Source organism: Colobus angolensis, unplaced genomic scaffold (genome assembly GCF_000951035.1).
Source record: "Colobus angolensis palliatus isolate OR3802 unplaced genomic scaffold, Cang.pa_1.0 Scaffold221, whole genome shotgun sequence".
Lineage (NCBI taxonomy): Eukaryota > Metazoa > Chordata > Mammalia > Primates > Cercopithecidae > Colobus > Colobus angolensis.
This window is the reverse complement of record NW_012115389.1, coordinates 4,542,761-4,560,350: the sequence shown is the minus strand read 5'-3', so window position 1 is coordinate 4,560,350 and position 17,590 is coordinate 4,542,761. Positions and strand designations below refer to the sequence as shown.

General features: G+C 42.6%; 1 protein-coding gene across 2 annotated transcripts in view; it reads left to right on the top strand.

Moving 5' to 3' along the window:
- The window catches only part of IYD (iodotyrosine deiodinase), a 27,325-nt gene extending 21,001 nt beyond the window's left edge, over nt 1-6,324 (top strand). Inside the window, exons 3-6 of one of the 2 annotated variants that reach the window (XM_011943780.1) lie at nt 342-501; nt 2,109-2,265; nt 3,420-3,480; nt 5,795-5,849. In XM_011943780.1, the coding sequence (XP_011799170.1) occupies nt 342-501; nt 2,109-2,265; nt 3,420-3,476 (374 nt within the window). In that variant the 3' untranslated portion in view covers nt 3,477-3,480; nt 5,795-5,849. Of the gene's footprint in view, nt 1-341; nt 502-2,108; nt 2,266-3,419; nt 3,481-5,794 lie in introns of both variants that reach the window. The other variant, XM_011943779.1, reaches the window with a different exon arrangement.
- The last annotated feature ends 11,266 nt before the right edge of the window (nt 6,325-17,590 follow it).

The window sequence follows — 17,590 nt, the reverse complement described above, 5'->3', positions numbered from 1 at the left end:
GAATTATTATGTTTATCCTTAGAAAAAAAATTTTTTAAGAGATAGGATATCACTCTGTTGCCAGGCTAGGGTGCAGTGGTGCAATCATGACTCACTGCCTCCTGAGCTCAAGCAATCCTCCCACCTCTGCCTCCGAAGCAGTTGGGACTACAGGCACACACCAGCACACCCTGCTAGTTAAAAAAAAAAAAAAAAAAAAAAAAAAAAAACTGCAAAAATGTTTTAATTCTCCAGCTCCAGCCTCCCAAAGTGCTTGGACTACAGGGATGAGCCTCTCCTTAATTGGCAGCCTCACACTTTCCTGCAGTTTTAATTTCTGATTTTAATGGAATGGGTGACAGGAACAGCCCCGAGTGGGGCCCACACAGAGCCCTGGACCTTCGTGGTTGTGAAGGACCCAGATGTGAAGCACCAGATTCGAAAGATCATTGAGGAGGAAGAGGAGATCAACTACATGAAAAGGATGGGATATCGCTGGGTCACAGATCTCAAGAAACTGAGGTACAAACAGTGGTGGAATTGGGGATGTTTGCCTTGGCTTCTTAAAATAAAATCATCACCACTACCATGTCCTGGCTTTGTTGTAAGTGTGGACAAGCTTGATTCTGCCTCTGGGAGGAATTATGGAAGTTAAGACAGAGCTCACTCCCGTATCGGCATGTAAGCGTTTGGTAAATAGGCTCTGACTCAATTATTTGCTTAGTAAATAATTGAGGAATTACTTCACTTTTTACCCATCTGGAACATAAAATGATGAAATTCTTCTCAAGATCTTGCATGAAGCAAATTACATTTTGCTAAAGTGATCAGGTCTTCCCAATCATTTTACTAAGCAGGTTTTAGTTTTAGGACAAGTTTAGCACAAGTGTAGTTATCTGTGAGGCCTTAGTAACTTTTTGGCTTCCTCAACTCCAGGAAAAAAGTGGAGGGGAATTCAGTGTAAGTAGTTTCACTGTGGTCCCTCAACAAATGCAGCCCACGGGGTCTGCTCCGGGCATCAAAGTCACAGTCCACGTGCTCTATGGAGGGAATGGAGAGTGTTGGTTCATTGAGTGAGTCAGGAAAGTGGATTACGAGTGGCTCCTCTGTGTTGATATTTCCATGATTTAAAATTCTGATGCTTGGCTTTATTAAAAACCACTTTATGTATTTTAACTATTTTCACCCTTGCAATAACCATAGGGATTGGGTACACAAGAGTACATATTACAGAGGAGGTAACAGTTCCATGGGAGGCCAAGTAGCTTGCCCAGTGGCCAAGACAGTCCAGCTCCAGTGCAGATCTTCTAAAGCATTACCATTTTCCCTCTTTGTAGGGAGAAAAGAAATGACAATAGTCAAATGTAACTAAGCTGGTTGAAGTACAGTTAAGTAGCTTTGAAAGTGTAACATACCGATGTTCATAGTATAAGAGGAACCATGGAGAAATACACAAATGAGTTTCGTGTGCTTCGGAACAAGGAAGCATAACCACGCTAGAAATGAAATGAATGGTGATTGTCTCTTGCTAATGAATGACATAAGATATCCTAAGGTAAAATCCCAGTATATGGGATTATATGACTCTCTGTCCTTCTTGACTATCTGTGCTAGAATAAAACTTCTGCCAAAATGTGTGGGCCAGGGTAATGAAATCAAGAAAGAGATATTCTGAGCTGGAAAACAAAAATTTAGCTCTGCATTTATACCTCACATGAATGATCTCCCTCTCCCGCAGAAGTTCCCTTCCTTTTTTCTATAACTGAGTGAACAGCATTGCCATCTGCCCACCTGCGATTTTGTGATTTTGGCTAAACCTCACTGCCATCCTTGCCTTCTCCCTGGCTGAATTTTGACCCAGTGCATGCTGGGTAATAGGACCTGCGCTTGTATTTTTCAGCATTTCATATGTCTTGCCATACTAGGCACTTACTAAGACATGTTTATGAAATTGAATGATCCTGGTCAGAAAAAGAGGAATGAGACAAAAATAAAAATTCTGCAGCTGTTCAATTTAAATATAAAAGATGAGTAAATAGGTTTTTATTTTTATCATAAAGAAGCTAAGGTAGTAAAAGATAACAAAAAATATGGGCAAATATTCTCCTGAATCTCTTTTCTCTTCACAGAACCAACTGGATTAAAGAGTACTTGGATACTGCCCCTATTTTGATTCTCATTTTCAAACAAGTACATGGTTTTGCTGCAAATGGCAAGAAAAAAGTCCACTACTACAATGAGATCAGCGTTTCCATTGCTTGTGGCATCCTGCTAGCTGCTTTGCAGGTATGTTGGGACATCAAGAGTTAAAGGGTGGCCTTATTAGAACATTTCAGCTGAGTTTTCAATTCAGGGACATTTGGAAATTGTTTTTTAATCTAAAGCGGAATTCCTAAGTGAGGTAACTCTGATGTGAAAACTGACTCTGGAAACCTGGATTGGTGAGTACGATGGTTCAATAAGTTGGGAATTCACTTATCACATCATTTCAAGGTTAGAAAAATTGGGGATGTGTTTGCCATCATCTGTAACAACATGAAGTTTCAAGGGTTTTGGCAGACACACATGAAGAACTTTGGAGCCTAAAAGTCAGAGGCTAACTCCCTGGATACGTTTACTGTTGCTCTTAGAGAAGATGGAATGACTAAAAAGCCATGAGAAGGGCTCTTCATAGAGCCCCCTTTCTGAGAAGTTTGCATTGCATGGCATTAGGAAGATGGTCACATGCTTTTCAAAAATTCCATCTGCATGGGAACAAGAGCAGTGCTAACATGAAATGGAGCAGGATTGCTGTATAGTTTTCAAACTATTCATGCATTCACTCAACAATGCATTCACTCAACAAATATTTTCTGAGCTCCTTTTTGTTTTGTTCTGAAACAGGGTCTCATTCTGTCACTCAGGCTGGAGTGCAGTGGCGCTATCACAGCTCACTGCAGCCTTGACCTCCTGGGCTCAAGTGATCCTCCCACCTCAGTCTCCTGAATAGTTGGGACTACAGGCATTCACCACCATGCCCGGCTGATTTTTCACTTTTTTTTTTTTGTATAGATGGGGTTTTGCCATATTGCCTAGGCTAGTCTCAACTCCTGAGCTCCAGTGATTCATTCTTCTCAGGCTCCCGAAGTACTGGGATTACAGGCGTGAGCCACCATGCCGGCCTCTGAGCTCCTTGTATGTGGCAGTTCCTGGGAGCCACCGGGGATTTTTTGTCTGATGAACTGTATATTCTAGCAGACACTGGGGGCTGGGTAGGGGATAGAGAGAGATGGTAAACTCATAAAATAAACGTGGAAAACGAGATTGTAAGGGCAAAGCAAGTAATCATACTTTTAAGAGACAATGGATTCCAAAAAAAAAAGAGCTTCTTCACTATCTCAAAGAAAAGTATGTATGTTGAATAACATCTCCCAAAATGTAGTCATTGAAATGTGTTTTAGGTTATTGGAAAAATTATCCTGAAGGAGCTGGCATTGATTTCCTTCCTGAATCTGTAAGCAGGTAAATAATGGAATCACCATGAGGCGTCAGATTGCAGGGCACCGCTACCTGATCCAGGGTCCTGGAAGAAGCAGCAAAGCCTGCAGTAAGCTCAGCTCACAAGGCTGCCCGGGTGCCTCTGCCCCGGGCAGTCTTTTTCACTTTGCCATTGAGTTTGCTGCCCCCTAGCTTTCATAAGGCATAATCCCGAGAGTAGGTTACGATTAGTGATGGAGGCAAGTAAAATCTCCATGAAGCCCCCATCTCCGGTATGGTGACTGGGTCCAATAAGCGCGCCATGCATGTCTTATAGAGGCAGCTTCCAGAACTTCCTGGTCAGGTTTAGAGGTGGTGATCTGATTGGAAAAGCTGGAAAGGGGCAGTGCGGGGGAAGTGTCTGGAAGCTCCTCATTGCTTTTACTTAGATGTTTGTTATTTGGAGGCTTGGAAAGAGGTCGATCGGGTACCCCTTGGCCACTGAGTGCCCCATCAACAGGCATCAGCATTTCACTGGGTGGGGAAGGTCTGCTTCCATGGTTGGCTCTGTAGTCATAGGAACTTGCTGTGGTGGTTGTTGTTTAAAATAAAATACACAAGCCTTTATTAATATATTAAATACCAAGAACTAGTAGTAGCTCTATAATTTTAAAGTAGTGATGAATGTAATGATATTTTAAAATATCTGTAACAACTGTAAAATGATATGAAAATAACTGGATTTCATTGGTGATAAAGTCATAGATATTGCTAACACTACTGTGGTTTGCTGCCTACATTTACAAAGGAAGAAACTGCTAAATTTCAGTTAGATGTTAGTGAATATAAAGACTTTGTTTTTCAAATTCAAGTTCATGGACCCGCCAAATTCAATCTTTGGCCCTTTGGGGGTCTGAGGATTCCAGTTTAAAAAATCCTGACCTATAATAAGACCAAAGCACTCACACTGAGAGAGTGAAAGATAAAATAATAATAGAAGTCAACTTAACATTAATAATATTAGTAAGAGGAATTGTTTAACATGGTCTGTGTATTTGCAGGTTTCTACTGCTAGAGACATACAAAATTAAGTATGGAGTAAAAGCTATGTCTTGAAAAGGACCAAAATATAAAATGACACCAAATTAAGGTGTAATTATTTTCTCAAAAAAGTTTAAGATTTATCCATTCCAAGTTCAAATACTATGTGAAGATACGATCAAGGAGAAGAAACACCATGATAAAGTAGAGCTAATGACAGAAAGAAGAAATCAGTTAGGTTTTCTGATGCATGTATTCTTGAGAACAGTCTCTCAGGTATTGTGAAATCTTTGTTAATCAAGGTATATAATGATGTTGTATAAAAGACCTTCAGGAAGAAACTATATCAAGTCACTCTAGATTCATGTATGTGTATATGTGCATGTGTAGAGATATATATATATACACACACACATATGGGTTCACGTATATATGGGTTCATATATATATATGGTTCAAATGCCAATATTAGAGTTATTGATAATAAATCATAGATTCTAGGTGGATCACTGGAGTTCAGGAAAGAATATTTAGCAGGAAAATTGGCCAGGTATTATGGTTCACACTTGTAATCCCAGCACTTTGGGAGGCTGAGACAGGCAGATCACTTAAACTCAGGTGTTTCAGACAAACCTGGGCAATATGGAAAAACCCCATCTCTACAAATAAATACTAAATATAGCCGGGCATGGTGGTGCATTCCTGTAGTCCCAGCTACTCAGGAGGCTGAGGTGGGAGGATAGCTTGAGCCTGGGAGGCAGAAGTTACAGTGAGCTGAGATCATGCCACTGCACTCCACTCTGAGCGATAGAGCCACACCTTGTCTCAAAAAAAAAAAAAAAAAGAAAAAGAAAAAGAAAAGAATATTTAGTAGGAAAATTATGTCGCATTTGGGCTAGTGCACTGCTTTGGTGGACTGCTCTTACGATTTTGTTCTTGTACCAGGACACAGACCAATCACTTAGCTAAAAGGAACTCCCTGTGGTTTTTGCCTTTCCTTTACTATAGTTGTATTCCTACAGTATTTTTCTGTAAAATAACCATTCCTATTTCTTAAGCATCAATGAAAAATAATAATATTTTTCTTCTTCCAGAAGCTTCCCACTGCTTGGTTAAAAGAAGGGAGGGGATGGGGAGACTGATGGCGGCAGGGAGGTTCACAATACCATTACCTGAGCTGGCAGCCTCTTTGCTGCCCAACTTCAGGGAAATGATAGGAAGAGCAGGTATAAACGGGACAAGAAGGTCCCCAGGTTAGAAGGGAGAGCAGTCATTCTGCCTCCTGACTTTAAAATGCTTTCTTGTCCTCTTATTTTAGAACGCAGGTCTGGTGACTGTCACTACCACTCCTCTCAACTGTGGCCCTCGACTGAGGATGCTCCTGGGCCGCCCCGCGCATGAAAAGCTGCTGATGCTGCTCCCTGTGGGGTACCCCAGCAAGGAGGCCACAGTGCCTGACCTCAAGCGTAAACCTCTGGACCAGATCATGGTGACAGTGTAGGCAGGGCCGCCCAAGGGAGTGGCAGGGAGACGGCGCCCCTGCTTCTCCCTGTGCTTCTTACTTGCTCCTCTCAGGTCTCTTGGCTGCTCTTCCTCCAGGTGTCAGGTCCCCTCATTGCTCTTCTCGGGTGGCCACACTGTGTCAAGAAGCTTCTCCACACTCTGTGGCACTTCCAGTCCCATAAGTCCTGTTTCTTATCCACTTTGGAAATGCATGAACACTTTACAAAGAACACATCCTGGTTTTTAAATTTTAAAAGTTACTCTAGAAAATCACTGTTGGCTTTTTTCTTGTGTTTTTAAAAAACTCACATAGAGGAGACAATCAGAAATTTACCACAGTCCCAATAATTCAACTACACAATGACTCGAATTTAAATTTAGATTAATCAAATGGTCTCCTGCTCTCTGACTTCTGGTGTCTTTTAGACAAAGGATATGCTTTTGAGAACTACTTTTTTTAACTGAACTTCAGGGACACTCTGCTAGTTTTGAATAAGTAACCATCAAAGTTACTGAAACATGGCCAGGTGCAGTGATTCATGCCTGTAATCTTAGCACTTTGGGAGGCTGAGGTGGGCAGATTGCCTGAGCTCAAGAGTTCGAGACCAGCCCGGCCAACATGGTGAAACTCCATCTCTACCAAAAATACAAAAAAATTAGCTGGGCATGCACTTGTAATCCCAGCTACTCAGGAGGCTGAGGCAAGAGACTTGCTTGAAACTGGGAGGTAGAGATTGCAGTGAGCCAAGATGCTGAGATGCCATCACTGCACTCCAGCCTGGGCAACAGAGTGAGGCCCTGTCTCAAAAAAAAACAGAAACAAAGTTACTAAAATGTCACCTTCACAGAACAGGACAGGGTATATTTGGGTCGCACGGGCCTGGCTGGCATGTAAATGGTCAGTTGCACTGCCTAATGGTGTGGTAGATCTGACTTGTAGCATTCATAGAAGCTGCTAAATACTCAAGAATCTTGCAAGACAGTTATTAAACATTCATAGCTTGAAATTGCCCATGGTGGGAGAATTTACATCACAACCACTATAAATCAGGGCTTGCTTTCTTTTTCTTCAAGAGAGCTACTTACCATACACGGCACCCCCAGTCTCCCTTCTCTTTTACCCCACCCCATGAAACATACTGACCCCTTTTCTCCAGATGATAACACAGCTGTTTGGGCCTGATAGGGTCACAGGTGCCAGGTTGGGAATGCCAGATGTAGTCTTCACCCATCACCTTCTGTCATCCTCCCAGGGCTGTCATATACAGAGGCAAACTCTTACAGCTTTAATGATTTCTCATCAAGCAACTCTACTCACCTCTTTATCCCCTTCCACTATGCTTTTCTTCTTGTTGTCCTCATTTTCCTTGAGAAAACTCTCTCTATAAAAAATGTCCATAGAGTATGTGGCTTATAAACAACAGAAATTTGTTTCTCACGGTTCTGGAGGCTGGAAGTCCAAGGTCAGAGTGTCTGCATGGTCAGGTGCTGGTGAGGACCCTGATCTGGGTTGCAGACTGCTGACTTCTCATTGTGTCCTCATATGGTAGAAAGAGGGTTAGAGCCTCTGGCATGCCTTTTATAAGGGCACTAATCCCATCATGAGGCCCCACCCTCATGACCTCATCACCTCCCAAAGGCCCCCCTCCTAATACAGTCACACTGGGGGTTAGGGTTTCAACATATGAATTGTGGGGGACACAAACATTCTGTCCATGGCACCTACTTTATAGGGTTTGGCATGCTGCTTGGTACATGGTTAACATTCATAAATGGTGGGTGCCCTTACTGTGGTAGACACCATTGTCATTGCAAGGCAGCCCTGCTTGGGATTCAGGTGAGCAAAGGTAACATGGGTGAGTGAGGGACTCGCTCCTCTTCATAGAAGCCCTCCTGTGGCTCAGGGGCAGCTGCAAGGCCAGATGGAGTTGGCCTGCAGGGAGCCAGCCTTACCCCATCAGAGACCAACTTGAAGGACTTTTTTCTCTGTGTAGTTGAGTTATCAATCTGATATGCAGCCAGGTTACTTACTTCCGAAGCATTGTAGCTGTTGATTGCCACTGCCCCGTGGTTCTCACTCTTTGCAGGAACTCTTTAAATTTTTATTTTAAAAATTACAATGGAAATGTCTGGTCATCACCTTAACCAAGTGACAAAGTCCTAGCACACCATTAATGGTAGGATAACTGACATTAGGTGTTCCTGTTGGGATGCATTATGAAGCATTCCTTCCAAAGATATCAATGGAAACTAATCAAGTCTTACACCTAACTTTCAGTTTACAGTAAATACTGAGGATAAAGAAGTTAATGGCATGGTGGAATAACCAAAATGTGCGTCATTTTACAAGAAATAGGCCTGGACTCTTTAAGGAGTGAGTGTCACTGTGGGAAGAATAAGAGGGGGACTGTCCTGTCCTTGCTACTCAAAGGGTGGGCCTGGGCCCATAGCATCATTGGGACCACCTGGGCGCTTGTTAGAATCAAAGATTCTCAGGCCTCACTTAGACATCCAAAATCAAAATCTGCATTTTAACAAGATCCCCAGGTGATCTGCATGTCTGTTAAAGTCTGAGCTCTGTTTCAGATAACCAGAGACCCAACAACCAAAGGCAAAGCATAAGCCTTGATTGGATTTTGTTTTAGGAAAAAATCTCATAGGTATAAAGGACAACTGGGAATGTTGAATGTGGATCTAGTGGTAGGTGGTATTGTTAGTGATGTGAGTGATGCATGCTGAAGTACTGAGAGATGAAGCATAATACTGACAACTTACTCCAGGAAAAAAGAAGGTGTGTGTATATGTGTGCTTTCGGTGAGTGTGAGCGAGAACTAACATGGTAAAATGTTAGATGGAGCATATAGGGTTCTCATTATACTCTTATTTTAAATTTATGTTTGAACACAGTCAAATCTGAATGGAAATACAGGTAAATAAGCATTTCTTTCAGTCATATAAATAATTTGCCTAAAAACGCCCTCTAAGTCCATCATTAGGTTAAGCGATTTACTGAAGGTGCAGATATTATGCTTATTTCATTGGGTTGTTTTGGAATTCCCCTAGTTGGATAGTTTGAGGCATGAAAATGAGAATCAGAGGAGAAATAAGGCCAGAGGCTCACATTGCTTGCAGGGAACTGACTGAGTAATCAAGAAGAGGAAGGAAGCCCTGGGAAGGAACGTAAAATCCATTTCAGCCTGCCTGCCCCTTGGAATGGAGGGTCTTCTAGGGACCGGAAACACCAGACACTTCTTCTGCCCCAAGCACACCCCACACTAATTTCTGCTGCAGCATCATGATCAGGGCAAATCAGTACAGCCCCCCAGCCATCAGTGGTGTCTAGAAAAGTAAAGATAATTTTCTTCCTTCTCTCTGCAGCCTCAAGCTCTTACTAACCTTCTTTTATGTGTGCATAAATGTAGTCATGTGACAACTGTGCTCAAAGTTAGAAATAGTAGTCTGGGAGGCTTATAAATCCTCTTGCTGTTTTGAGGCCTTAAAACAGAAAAAATAATGGAATGATTGCATCACTGCGAGGAAGTATACTTAATCAAGAAACTTGAAAATTGTTTGTGTCTTACTGATAGGACTCACCTGAAGACTCCACCTTGCTGAGAGGGAATTTTTAACTGAAAGCTGTGTTAGCCAGCACAGGGTAGAGCCATGGTCCTCATAATTGCTGGCATCACTCATGTAGGGGTCTGTTAAAGCACAGATTGCTGGGCTGCACCCTCAGGGTGTGTGATTCAGCAGGGGTGGGTGGTGCCCAAATGCTCTGTTTCTAATGTATTCCCAGGTGTTGCTGATGCTGGTGATTGGGTACCACATTTTGAGAACCATGGGGCATTGGCAATCAACAAATGCAATGCTTGTGACTTGACATGATAAAAGTTCATTTGTTGGGCAGGCAAAGTCCCCTGTGGGCCTGGAAACCCTCTGAGACAATTACTTGCATGGGGTAACCCAATAATCCGGAGGGATGCACCTTCCAGGGCATGACTGCCTCCTTCCTAGAGGCAGCAGGGGGAGGAAACACTGGAAGAGCTCACCCCAACAATTCCATCCTACGTTGGCCCAGGACTGATCTCCTCACTCTCATAGCCCTTTGGCTAGAATTAGTCATGTGACCTCACAGGAGGTGGAGCAATGTCATCAATGTTATCCCCCTGCACCTGCAAGGAAGGGGGCCCAGAAGTGTGTAGGTGCTGGATGTCTCTTCCCCAAAACACATAACTCTGAATTTAGAAAATAAAACTGGATATAACAAACGAAAAAAAGGAGGGGAGAAGGAAAGTCGAAGAAATTGGTGAAATCAGAGTAGGACAGTGAAAAGCATAAAGATTTTCTTCTGAAACACTAAGATCGGTTGATATTTCTCTAATACAGATTTAAATAGAGTATTACTTTGGGCCAAAGAAAATCGATACAAACATACATAAAGTGGAACTAAGATTGACTTCTTCCTAGACATCCCTGCCTCTGCCCACAAAATGGAAACTTCCATCAAGAAGTACTGGAGGACACTTCAGTATTTCTTTTTATTTTCTCCTCCCTATGAAAGGAAGAGTGACTTCTCTGATGCATGAAATTGGGGGTAGTTATTGCACATGTTCAAACCCCAACAAAGTAGGGTTTTAAGCCAAATTTACAAACTGGGGGTGATTCACCTTACAAAGATGATCCACCAATTGGTTTTTCTATTTACTTTATTCCTGCTCTGTCACCCACGCTAGAATTCAGTGATGTGATTATAGCTCACTGCAGCCTCCAACTTCTGGACTCAGGTGATCCTCCCACCTTAGCCTCCCGGGTAGCTGGGAATACAGGTGCACACCACCACACCCAGGCTAGTTTTTCTAAATATTGGAGTTCCCAAAGAGTATTCAAACTGATGTGATATTTGAAAAGACATTTTGTAAGCATCTTTTAGGAATATCGATAAGTGGAAGAAAAACACAAGTTATCCGTGGATATTTTGCCTGAGAGGCATGAGAAATATAATTGTTGTTTTGCTAGGTATCAGCAGAATGCTCTCTTATAATTTGTGTGAAATGGAAACAATGGTAACATCATGTTTTCAATTCACACATATATACAAGTAATGAGAGGTCCAGAAGGAATGTTGCTCCAGCTCTGCTGCCACTGTGCCTCCCTTCTCCTACCCCACTCACCCCACAAAAAAGGCTGGACACTCAAAAAAAGGTGCATTTATCTACCTTTTAGAGAAGGTGAATAGCAGAGAACTGGAGGTGGGAATGGTAAGGAACTTCCAGCAGGAGATTGGAGGGAATGGGCTGACGCATCTAAGGCTGATGCCAGGTCCGCTCCCTACCTGGGTGGCCTCAGCAAATGACGTCCAGGACATCCAGGGGCAGGCTCGAGGGAGAACAGTCCCTGAGGCCAAAAACCTGCCAAGCTAAATACAGTAGTTCTAATGAAATGTGAGAGGCTATAATCCCATTTGGGAAATTCCTAAAAAGTCATAAGGCAGGGGAATGGTTTATGTTATTATCATGACCTCATGGCTCAGAGCCAAATGTTCAGGATTAAATTCAACAGCATTAAAATTTCGTTAGAGCGAGATGGAAATATGTTAGCAATGCCTGCAGAGTGCCAAGTAAACGCAAAAGCCAATGAGATCATAAAGGAAGTTGTTAGCTAACCTAGGTGGAGTCGCCAACTTCCTTCTACTCTAATAATTAAAAATAAAAATAATACTTAGGAGGTAATTTGAATAAAGATTCTAAAATCAAACTCCTCTGAAGGGTGAAAACTGGGAGCCTCCTCTTGCCATAGTAACCATAGCACTCAGGGCACTGTCTTCCAGCACTGGAGTACTGTCTTCTGACCTGAGATCCTAAGCAACCTCTGCTCATCTGAGATGTCCACCATATTGCGGGCATGAGTCCTTGACAACAGTAAATAGTACATCTGTTCTCTTGTTGGGTAAATGATTTTCCAAGTCTGAGAATGTGTGGAACTCATTATGGAAATAATGCAATAATTCAAATCCATAATATTGATACTTTCATGTTAAGTTTAGGAACAATCTTGTGTATGCTCCTTAAGTGATTTGAATATTTAAAAAGCTTATGATTCCAATTTGAAATATGAAATTGATTTTAAGTTTGTGATTTAAGTATGCTCCTTAAGTGATTTGAATATTTAAAAAGCTTATGATTCCAATTTGAAATATGAAATTGATTTTAAGTTCGTGATTTGAAGTTGAAAGGTATAGGAATATTTAACTTATCTCATTACAGTATTAGACTAGATTTACTATGTTTATAAGTGTAATGTATTAGATTTATAAGAGATGCTTAAATATATGAGAATATTTTGTCTTAATTGGCTATAATCTTGTCATATCAATGATTTGAAGTGCTAAAATAGAAAATCAAATATGATAAATTATGCAAGAAGTTTAGAGTGTTTAAGAGATTTTAATAAATAGAGCCTGCAACTGAGACTGATGGTTTAAGGAAGTCTGGCTTATTCAGCTTGAGTTAATCAAACATGAATTAAAGGCTCCCTTCCCCAAAGAGATTTGTTTTATTTTATTTGTTTACTAGTTTTATACATAGAATAATAAAATGTGTATATCAGGTCAGAATGCTTTTGACAGAAACTAATACAAACAAAAAAACCTCACTATAACCTAAACAAATAAGGGATTATTTTTCCCTCCTAGTGAGAAGTCTGGAGGTAGGTATTAGGTGCTGGTCTATTGGTTCAATGAAGTCAGTGCCAAAGTCTCAGTGGTTCTCTTGGCCTTTCTTCATAACCAGAGGATGCTGTTATAACTTCACCAATCACAACAAGCACAGTGCTTGAAACATAATAGGTGCTCAATAAATACTCAGTACATATTGAATGTGTGCAGAAATATATCTCTATCTAGTCATAAAATTTTAGAATGCAAGATCTGAAAAGGACATGGAAACCTGTGTTTTTAACGTGTGTTCCAGGTGATTCTGCTGACCAGGTGAGTATGGTAAACGTGGCAAGTGTTCTCAAGTGAGCTCATCAGTCCCAGGGCTGTTAGCACCTTCCATCTGCCAGGGCCTCCCTGGTCTAGACCTCCAGCCTTGACCTTGCCCTGAAGCTCCAAACTCTTACGCCCAGCTGCTTTCTCTGTCCCTCCACTTAGATGTCAGTAGGCACCACAACCTTGCCATACTCAGAGTACTACTTTTGAGTCCTTTCCACCCCTTACTTGGCCCCTCAATTCATACTTTTTGGGGTAGAGTCTCAAATCTAGAAATCATCTGTATTAGTCCATTCTCACACTGCTAATAAAGAATACCTGAGACTGGGTAATTTATAAAGGAAAGAGGTTTAATTGATTCACAGTTCAGCATGGCTGGGGAGGCCTCAGAAAACTTACAATCATGGCAGAAAGAAAAGCAAACATGTCCTTCTTCACATGGCGACAGGAAGCAGAAGAACGACAGCTGAGTAAGTGGGGAAACCCCTTATAAAGCCATCAGATCGCATGAGAACTCACTCACTCTCATGAGAATAACATGGGGGAAACTGCCCCCATGATTCAATTATCCCCCATCAGTTCACTCCCATGACATGTGGGGATTATGGGAACTACAATTCAAGATGAGATTTGCGTGAGGACACAGCCAAACTGTATCATCATCTTAAATTTCTGTGATTCTCTTATTCTGCACATCCAAATCCATGAGCAAGTTATACTGACTTTATCTCTGAACATTGACCATGGGAGGGGAGCAAGGAGAAGCAGTGTGAAAGGAAGAGCGTGCTGCCTGCTGCTGTGAATAATAAAATATCTTGCTCTGACCCAGTAGTCTCGTCTTCTGTCAGCATCCACACTACTAAGTCAGACTACCTTGCTATCTTGCAAGGAGGGTAAAATCTTAGATCCTTTACAATTCATGACCCTTGGCATTAGATGTTCTCTCCACCTGCAATGCTCCTCCCCTAGATACTGTCATGGCTGCTCCCTTCATGTCAGTCATGATTCAGCTCAACCCAGTACCTCTGCTGAGAAGCTTTCCTTGACCACCCAATCTCCAGAACCCCCAACCAAACCCCAGTCACTCTCAATCACTTCAGATTTTTATTTTCTTCAGAGCACTTATCATTATTTAATAAATTTTAAAATTTTATAGGGCAACATTTAAAATATATACACAAAATCCTAAGAATATTATAATAAAAACTTTGTAACACAACTTGGGTTAAGATACAAAACATTATCAATACAGTTGATATCCCCTATGTACTACTCCCCAATTCCATCCTCCTTCCTCCCTCCACAGAAGAAAGCACTAATCTAATTTGGTCTTATTAATGCCCATGCATATAAAAAATACTCTTGCTACTAAATAGTATCTAATATTTGTCAATTTTAACTCTGCGTAAATGGCATTATACTTTACATATTTTTCTGCAACATTCTGAAGTTATACTTGTGAGATAGTCCATGGTGATATGTGCAGCTCTAGGTCATTCATTTTCACTGCTCTACACCATTGAATGAACATATCGCACATTTTTCATTTTCTTATGAGTTGTCATTGAAATTCTTTTACATTCATTCTTTGTCCTGTGGGAATGTTTAAGAATTTCTCCAGGATATATACCTAAGAGTAGACTTACTGGGTCGAAGAGCAATCAAATTTCAGCTTTTCTAGGGCTTGCCAAATTGTTCTTCAAAGGTTTTCTCCCACCCCGTGATTTTTAAAATTCATTTACTGAGTAGCTTCCATAATGCAATCGTAAATTCTAAGATAGCTTATCAATCATGCTCCCCTCTTTATTCCTGGTGCCAGTAGCTGCTATGTGAATATTTGTTGAACGGGTGAAGAAATGTAGGCTGAGAGGGGTGCTGTGACTTGTCTAGGGTCACAAAACTCTCTTGGTGACCAAGCAGGATTTGAGCCCAGGCTGCTGACTCCCTAAGAGGAAGTGGTTATTGTAAAGCCAGTTCCCCAAGCTGTGATTGCAAAGGTCCTGTCTCCAAGAGAAAGTCTTACACAATTTTACACTGAATAACCAGGGCCCTTCCCACAGTGCCTGAGCTGCTGTGTGCCAGACATGCTCCTAGTGCAGATGGGAGTTGCAGTTCTGGAATATTCTTCAGCAGATGCAGATCTGAACCCCAGAGTACAGGAATTGAGCATCTGTGGTGATGGAGTTGAAGTAGCAGGAGCACCCCCAGCAGGGTGGGGAATGGCAGGGTAAGTGGGTCACTCAACTGACCCTCAGAGGTTTTCTATACAAAGCCCTGAGGTCACATCCACCTTAAATTTAAAAAACAAAGAAGGAAGCACAAAGAGATCTTCTCTCCAACTCCCCCATTGTCCTTGGAGGACAGCCCTGGAGATTGCTTTGAGCAGAGTTGGAAGGCCCCATGGGGACAGCGCAGATGCATGCACAAGCTTGGACACTGTTTCTTTGGGGTCTTCAGTTTGTGTTTATTCCGGCCCTTCCTTCTAGCCAGTTTGCATTTGGTTTTCATCCCACACTGTCTTGGATCCAGCCTGGAATGTATAAATCACTTAGCTAGCAAGCAAACAGCAGGGTCACGAGAAGGATGGAAAAGAAAACCTTCAAAGTGGGGTTGAGGAAGGGCAACTGGAAAAAGGCGAAGAGGGAGAGAGTGGGTGGGCAGGAGGCAGAGAGAAGCTGAGGACGTGAGCTGTGATTGTGCCTCCTCATCTCCTGAGGATCAGCTCAGCCAGCTGGGATACCTGGAGAGAGAGAGAGGAGAAGCTATATGGAGCATGTGTGCAGAAGGAATATAAAATAGAACAAGCCCATAAATCTAGCTTCAGGGAGCCTGACCATCACTCAGAGTGTCTGCTTCCCACCAGGGGGTTCCACTGAATCAGCTTGAACCTTCTGCTGTGCCCTTTGGGCCCCTGGCTTGCCCTTCTTGCTGAGATCAAGAATCCCCTTCCATGTCCTTCTCCCAGATTTACATCCCCATCCTTGAAGGCCAAGCCTTATGTCACTTTGTCAAAGCCTCCCTGGATTCTCCCATCAGACTTCAGTAGGTAAAGAGGAAGGCTGGGCTCATCTCTTTCCTCTGAGCATCCTGTGCTCCCTTCCTATGACGCTGGCCACCCTCCTCCTGGGGCCAAGCCTTCTGCTAGACTCTCAGCTCTCAGAGAGCAGAGACCAGTCTACCTCAACTCTGTGTCCTGGGGCTCCTGGGGGCCATGGTAGGTATCGGCTGGTAAGGTTGTCATTGCAGAGAATCCTTGCAATTTGAATGACACCACTGGATGGTTGCAAGACTCCAAAAGCTTTTCTGCATTTTCTGCTGGAGAACTCTTGGGAAAAAAGAGTGCCTGGGTCTCTCTGATTTAGTAGCTAGATGAACCAGTTACAACACAGCCCACGTAATTACGGGGAGTGCTGGGGGGTGTGTGAGGAGCAGGGGCAGCAGGAAGGGGTTACGCTTAGTGTGACCTCTTTACTCTTTGGCGCCCTGCATTCATAATATAGTTTTGGTGACAGACTGGGAGCATTGGGCTGACTAAACATTTTGTGAAATTCTGGACTGGAAAAGGAATTAAAAGGCTATTTCTAAGCCCGTCTTCTGCTCTTGGAAGGAATAAATGCACCCCATGCTGCTGTACTCTTAAGAGATTGCAGGGCCGCTCAGACAAGATCCAGTCAGGTAGAGAGATACCATCCTAATTATTTCCAGAAGGGGAATTTAAAGCAAGGATTTGATTGCACTGGGGGGACAGTGAGGCAAGAGTGATTAGCCCTGACACTCCTACCCAGCGCTAGAGGGATGGGAGCACCTGGAGGAAGCTGGAACCATACAGAGCTTGCCAGGTAGGCAATGCGGCCACAGCCAACGACGCCGCCTGAGGCTGAGAGGGGGAGGAGGCCTACCCTGAGCTTTCTCTTCCTCCCACCAAGACTTCCCGTTGACTGAATTAACCCCACTCCCTCCTTTCCTTCTTTCCCTTCTTTCTGCCTTCCTCCTTCTTTCTTTCTCTATTTTTGTTTTAAGAAAAACTTTTTTTTTTTAAGAGAAGGGAACATTTTTCTAGAGTTCACCAGTATCTCTAGAAAAGAGAGTAGCACATTTAAAATAAAGAAGAAAAAAAGATTGTGCCCTTGTAGCCCTGACAGCAATGAGGAATGATGCCTTTTTTCCCCTGATTTCAAAGCACCCATGTGAACTGCAGACAAATGAACCCATCTCACTGGAGGTGCGGTGGGACATTGGGACACAGTGGCTAGTGAGTAGGAGCACGGGCCCTGGAGCCAGACAACTTGGCCCTACTCCTAACTGGTGATCTTGGGCAAGTGTTTCAACACTTCTGTTGAAGATCTACATCTACAAGGGAGATATACATCTCCCTTGTAGAAAGGGGGAAGTGATCACAGTAGTCCCTACTTCATGGGGTCAGTGTAAGGATTATGAAGTTAATACATTTGGGGATCTTGGAACAGCACCTGGCAAACATATGAGGGCTGTGACTTTGAAAAGATTCCTAAATGGTCCTGTGTACTCCGCTGTCTTCCAGGCTCCTCAGAATAGAAAACCTGCTTTGGCATGCCTCCATGGGGCAGTATTTGGACTTAGGGATCAAATATCATCAATTTTTAG